This window comes from Oryzias melastigma, linkage group LG19 (assembly GCF_002922805.2).
Source record: "Oryzias melastigma strain HK-1 linkage group LG19, ASM292280v2, whole genome shotgun sequence".
Classification (NCBI taxonomy): domain Eukaryota; kingdom Metazoa; phylum Chordata; class Actinopteri; order Beloniformes; family Adrianichthyidae; genus Oryzias; species Oryzias melastigma.
Window position 1 is genome coordinate 9,598,492 of NC_050530.1, and position 6,112 is coordinate 9,604,603.

Sequence of the window (6,112 nt, forward strand, 5' to 3'; positions counted from 1 at the left end):
CTGGAACCGAAAACTCAGAGTTTTGGTGAATTTGGAGTTCACAAACTCAGAGTTCCAACAAAACCTGCTTCTTGAAACGGGCCCCAGGTGCAGTAAATCAAAAAGAAAAAAAACAAAAAACAAATCCATCCAGAAACACAGACAACAAGAAAACAAAATAACATAAATCCAGGAATGCCGGGCTTTTTTAAAAACAATATGACATTAAACAGAAAAGAAAGAAAGAAAAATAAAATAAAATATAAAATAATATAATATATAGTATAGTATAAAATATCTCTAAGACGTGCTTATCATGCAGTCAAACAAATATACAAATAGTTTCCCCATACACAAGTCACATCTACTTGAAATTATTTTAACATATATTTATTACCACACGTGATATATTTTAAGGATTTTGTGTACAGTTCAGTTCAATCAAAAATAGATTGAAATATGGTTTATTTTAAACACTTCTCAGGCAACAGTTTAATTTATAATTTTTTTAATTATTATTTTCTTTGGTAGAAAGTTTCCAAATGTTAGGTTATCTACAAAGGAATCTACTTTTGCCCATTCTCTAAAGAACTTCATAAACACATTCAAAATAGACCAAAAGATGATCGGAGGAACTTTAACCAATAAAATCCAGTTAACCCTTTAAATTATTATTTGAGTCTGCAAAGACCTAAAGTGATCACAGGTCTACTCTTAGAAAGAGCATATGGTTGGTGGCCCTAACTTCTGTCACCAGGTGAACAGGGCAGATTACACAGCTGCTGTTCTGTGGATTAAGTCCGAACTGTCTGAGCCCTTGACCAACATACCCGTGATTTGTAAGGTTTGATTTACAATTAAAACTAAAAAAGTAAATTAATTTTATAAAAATAATTTCATTGTCTCTTTTTTGTTTGCAACAAAACTTTTCTCTTCATTATTTTATTTTATGGACCAAATGCAATTAAATAAATTGACCAGAGGGTGGCGCTCTCTAAAGCATGTTTTGGTCAATTCCCATGATTAAAAAGTGAGAGATCAATCAATTATAATTCATATCTATCATACTATCTTAAGGCACAAAATATGCATTTATCTTGTAATTATTTACACTTGGCAAACAGTTAATTAAGTTAATAAAAAAAAAATGTGTAGCCCAGGCTACTTAAAGTAATAAAGTGGGCAGTTTACTTACAATTTCGTTTTTATTTACTGTCTATAGACTATGTTGCAAATTTAAAACGTCCTGATTTTGACTAAAGGGGTATTCAGTAAGTAGTCCATATTTCCTTTACTATGGTCTACAGTAGACTTGCTTTACTTAAGTAACCTATACTTAAAATTCAAGTGTACTAGGCCTACTTTTTGCTAAAGTTATCAATCATTTATTACTTTTTACAGTAACAGACCCAATGTTAAACGTGAAAATGACATTAAAATATTTGCAATTGCTATAATACTCTCTAAAATTTGCGTATTGTGAAGTTAAAAACGTTATTTCTAATCTAAACACAACATTTAGGCAGCACTTCCTATGTGTCAACTAATCTTTGTCAATAAAGTTATTACAAAAACAGCATTTCCGGTTTGCGCAGATTTTAAAAGGAATGCGCTGTGTCCTTCCGTTTGAATCCAACAGCAGCAGCACCATCCGCGTGATTTAGAGAGCTGCGGTTTTACGACGGAGCCCGCAGAGGAGAAGTGGACTTTTTACGTATCCTGCTAACCCAGTGACACAGTCTGCTTACACGTAAACAACAGCAGATTTTAGGCATTTAAATAAATAATTTAAGTTTTAACGCAATAATTTGATGTCACAATGGTGCAGCCGGCAGAGAAAGGTACGTATGCGATCGCTGTTTCTTAAAAAAAAAAAGGCTTATCTTTATTTAGCTACACATACAAAGCAAGTGACTTTGGTAGCTTTTACACAGTTACCCAGAAAAGTCGGCCACTGAGTGACCAAGTCAGCATTTCTGTTTTGAAAGAGCTCATGTGACTTAAATGTTTGCTTTCCATTGTGTGCGTAAATTCAATTAATCAATTTCAGCTTTTGTTTTTCCCCAATCAACACTTCAGTCTCTTTAAAAAAAAAAAAAAACTAGCATTTGATTTGTATGGAAAAAAATATTTTCTGAGGCAGTTTTAATTAATTTACCTGTTTTCTGAGCAATTAAGATGAAGAATAGATGCTTGAATATTTAAAATTTTAGACTTTTATTAAAGGTTTTGACAAAAATTAAACCATATTTTGTTTTTACAATGCTTTTTTGCTGTTTTCCCAGCGTATTATCGCTTTGTGGTGCTGTTTTTTAACTGCCTGCTGACATTCGGCTCCTACTTCTGCTTTGACATGCCCAGCGTGTTGCAGGATCAATTCCAAGGGGTGAGTTTAAGACCCACTCCAGTGGAAATTGTGTTTTTTGGGATTTTTAACATGGAGTGAATATAAATAGATGGATGTCGGGAAGTCAGGGCAGACTTGCTCTCAACTTTGAGGCGGATTTCTAATGAGCTACTGCCACTCCACCAAAACTATATCCTAGAAAACAACACAGAACCCTTTTACAGTAGATCAAAACATGATCAGAGTAGGACTTTAAGCTCATCTAGTCTTGTTTACAGTGTTTGATGCGTTTTAGTCGCCTGTCTTTGTCTGACAGAACCTCACCTGTCCCAATGCGACAGTAATCAACGGGACGGTGGACTGCGTGGCGGGACTGGGGATGACCCCTCAGCAGTACAATCTTCTTTATGCCATTTACGCTTGGACGTAAGCTGAACAGATTTATCTGCATGTGTACTAATCAAAAGTTTCCTTCATAGTTTGTGTGTTTCTTCTCTCACCAGGAATGCAATAGTTGTGATTCTTGCAGGATTCCTGATTGACAAGTTGGGAAATCGCTGTAAGTCTACATCTGTTTGCAAATCGTTTTTAAATAAATTTTTTAATATTTAATTTATTTTTTTTATTTTTTTCAGTCGGGGTGTTTCTGTTTTCTTTTCTCTGCGTTTTGGGCTCCTCCCTTTTTGCGCTGGGCTCCCACTTCAAAGGAACTCCTTACCTGCTTCCTCTCATGCTCACCGGCCGTCTGCTGTTCGGATCAGGGAACGGATCTCTGACCAGTAAGTTCCCATAAGAGCGGCACCATCTCAACACAGAGAAAGGCTCCCAACCTTCCCCCTTCTGCTCGTCTTTCTCAGTTGTTCAGAACCGCATCACGGCCTTTTGGTTTAAAGGGAAGGAGCTGGCTCTGGCCTTCGGCCTGACTCTGGCCTTTTCTCGCCTGGGCTCGGTCCTGAACTTCTTCCTCACTGAGAAGTTTGAGGATAAATTTGGGATGCAGTGGACACTGTGGGGCGGTAGGTTAAAAAATGGATGGAAAAACTCATCAGTTGAGCAGTGATTTTTCTAAAACCGTGAAACATGCTGTATTGTTGTTTTCTAGGAGCTCTTTTGTGTGTTCTGGGCTTCAGCTCGGCTATAATAGTGAGCGCTATGGACAAGGTGGGAATGAAGCAGCTGGGTTTAGAGGGATCCATGCAAGAGGCATCTCGAAAAGTGGTATGGCCCAGCATTATTAGAACCTAATTTAATAATTGTGTCTTTGTGTTGTTTTTAATGTTAATTGTTTGTGGGGTTTTTTTATAGCGGATTCAGGATGTGAAGCTTTTGTCTCTGAGATATTGGCTGTTGGTTCTCACCATCATGTTTTTTTACAACGGCATCTTCCCCTTTATCGCAGATGCCAGGTAAGTGTAAAGTGACGCAGAAGTGTACCATATATATTCCCATTTTCCAACACTTCTTCTGCCTGTCTAGTAAATTCATTCAGGACAAATACGGGAATTACAGTCAGAAGGAGGCGGCGTATGTGGCAGGAGCGGTTTACGACAGCTCTCTGGTCCTCTCTGCCAGCGTGGGGATACTTATTGTAGGTATTTTTGTTTTGTTTCTGTATCCACATATCTGTTTATCCACAGCGTTTCTGCATCAGTGTGGTAAACTGTTTTAACGCTATGTGTTGAAGGATTACGTGGGCCTGCGCGGCATCTTCGCACTGACCTGCGCCGTCCTCACTCTGCCGGTGTTTGGACTCCTGGCCTTCACCTTCGTCCCTCCTCTGGTCTCCACCATATGGCTGGGAATTACATATTCCTTTGCTGCTGTATGTTTTAGTTTTTGTTGTTGTTGTTGTTTTACACTTAAAAAAAAATCTGCTAAATGACTGGTTTTTGATGCAACTATTAAAGGTGGCAGCAGGTGTTCCTTCTCAGATTTAGTGACCTCTTTAAACTCTTTGTGTACTTTTCATAGGTGTGTTTGTACAGTGCAAAAATCTATTAATTACAGTTTATAGTAAAACTCAATAATAGTTCAAATTATTTTTAAATATTTAGAATTTTCTTGTTGAATAACCAAAAAAAGTATAATTTTTAATTTTATATTAATTTTTTTAATTAATTGTTTACATTTTATTTTTAATCTTTCATTTAATTTTTAATTTGATTATATTTTTTATTTTTTATGTAATTTTTAATTTTAACTGTACTTTTAATTGTATTTCATTTTTTTTGGTATTTTTAATTTTATTTTTTATTAATTTGATATTTTTTCATTTCATTTTTTATCTTAATTTTTAGTTTTAATCTAATTCTTAATTTTTATTGTATTTAAAAAAAAAATATTATATTTTTTTATTTTGCATTTTATTTTTCTATATTTCTAACTTTAGTTGCATTTTTTTCATTTTTTAATTTAATTGCATTAAAAAATTAATGTATTTTATATTTAATTTTAAATTTTATTCTATTATTTCATTTTATTTTTTATTCAATTTTTTATCTTAATTTTTAGTTTTAGCCTAATTCTTAATTTTTATTGTATTTTTTTATTTTGTATTTCTAATTTTAGTTGCATTTTTTCATTTTTTAATTTAATTGCATTAAAAAATAATGTATTTTGTTTAATTTTTAATTTTATTCTATTATTTCATTTTTCATATTAATTGTATTTTTTTGTTTATTATTTTTTAATCATTTTTTAAAAATAATTTTATTTCATTCATTTTTCCATCATCCCTTCCTCATGATGTTTCCTGTCTGCTCCAGGCCAGCATGTGGCCGTCCATCCCCCTTGTTGTCCCTCAGGCCACTCTGGGGACCGCCATGGGCCTGGCCACCTCCATCCAGATGGTTGGCATCGGGCTGTCCAACCTTGTAGTTGGACAAATATTGGGAACTCAGTCCAGGTAGTAGAGCGTTTCCTCAGAGTGAGTTTCCTCCACAGGGCGAGCTTGAGTTCTCTTGTTTTGGCTGCAGTGAAGCGAAGATCCCGCTGTGGCGCTGGAAGAGGATGATGATCTTCATGTTGGCCAACACCGTCAGCTGCATCGTGACCTCTGTGCTGCTCAACGTTGTTGATTACAAACAGGTCTGAAGCGTTTAATCCTGCAGAATCTTTTTGTTTGTTTTTTTGGGTTTACCGGTTCTGTCATTTCCTGCAGGGAGGAACTTTGAACAAAACGACGAAGAGGTCGCAGCAGGCGGAGCGCAACTGTGAACGAGAGCCTCTCATCAAAGCAGAGGAAGAGCCAAACGAAGACGACGGTGCTGCCAATTCTATCAATTCATGAACAGATTTTAATTTTTTAATAATGTGTTTTATGGGCATTTGATTTCAATTTCTTAAAATCCTAAATTCTTAAAATCTGATCTGATTATTGTTTTGTTTTTTTTACTTTGTAAATACAACCAGCTGCCTTTTGCAAAGATTTATAATTTACTGATTTGAAAAGATTTGGGCATTAATTGATTCCAATGATAAATTCCAACAAAATGCTTAAACAATGTGGTTAGAATTTAAAGATTTACTGAAGGATTTCAGGGAAAAGTGTCAAGTAATCATATTAATCAAGTCACTTTATAATTTTAAACACTTTGGAGGAAGATTTTTCTGTTTACAGGTGGCACACGTTCACTATTTTGCACAAACAGGTTTCTGTTGCACCTCAAAGTCTTTTGACATTTTAGTTAAGAAAATCAGACCTTTAGATTCTCATTCTCAGTAATTGTGCTAATATTTTTTATTTTTTTTTTATTTTTTAATAAATCAAATTTAAAGTGATTATTT

General features: G+C 34.7%; 1 protein-coding gene across 1 annotated transcript; it reads left to right on the forward strand.

Annotated features, from left to right (window-relative positions):
- Nucleotides 1–1,512: 1,512 nt before the first annotated feature.
- mfsd1l (major facilitator superfamily domain containing 1-like) lies at nt 1,513–5,689 on the forward strand. The gene is made up of 13 exons (XM_024284353.2): nt 1,513–1,820; nt 2,265–2,365; nt 2,643–2,752; nt 2,830–2,885; nt 2,962–3,105; nt 3,184–3,342; nt 3,429–3,544; nt 3,632–3,732; nt 3,803–3,914; nt 4,011–4,148; nt 5,092–5,231; nt 5,302–5,413; nt 5,487–5,689. Exons 1-13 carry the CDS (start codon nt 1,799–1,801, stop codon nt 5,613–5,615), a joined length of 1,440 nt encoding a protein of 479 aa, XP_024140121.1. The 5' UTR covers nt 1,513–1,798; the 3' UTR covers nt 5,616–5,689.
- Nucleotides 5,690–6,112: the final 423 nt, after the last annotated feature.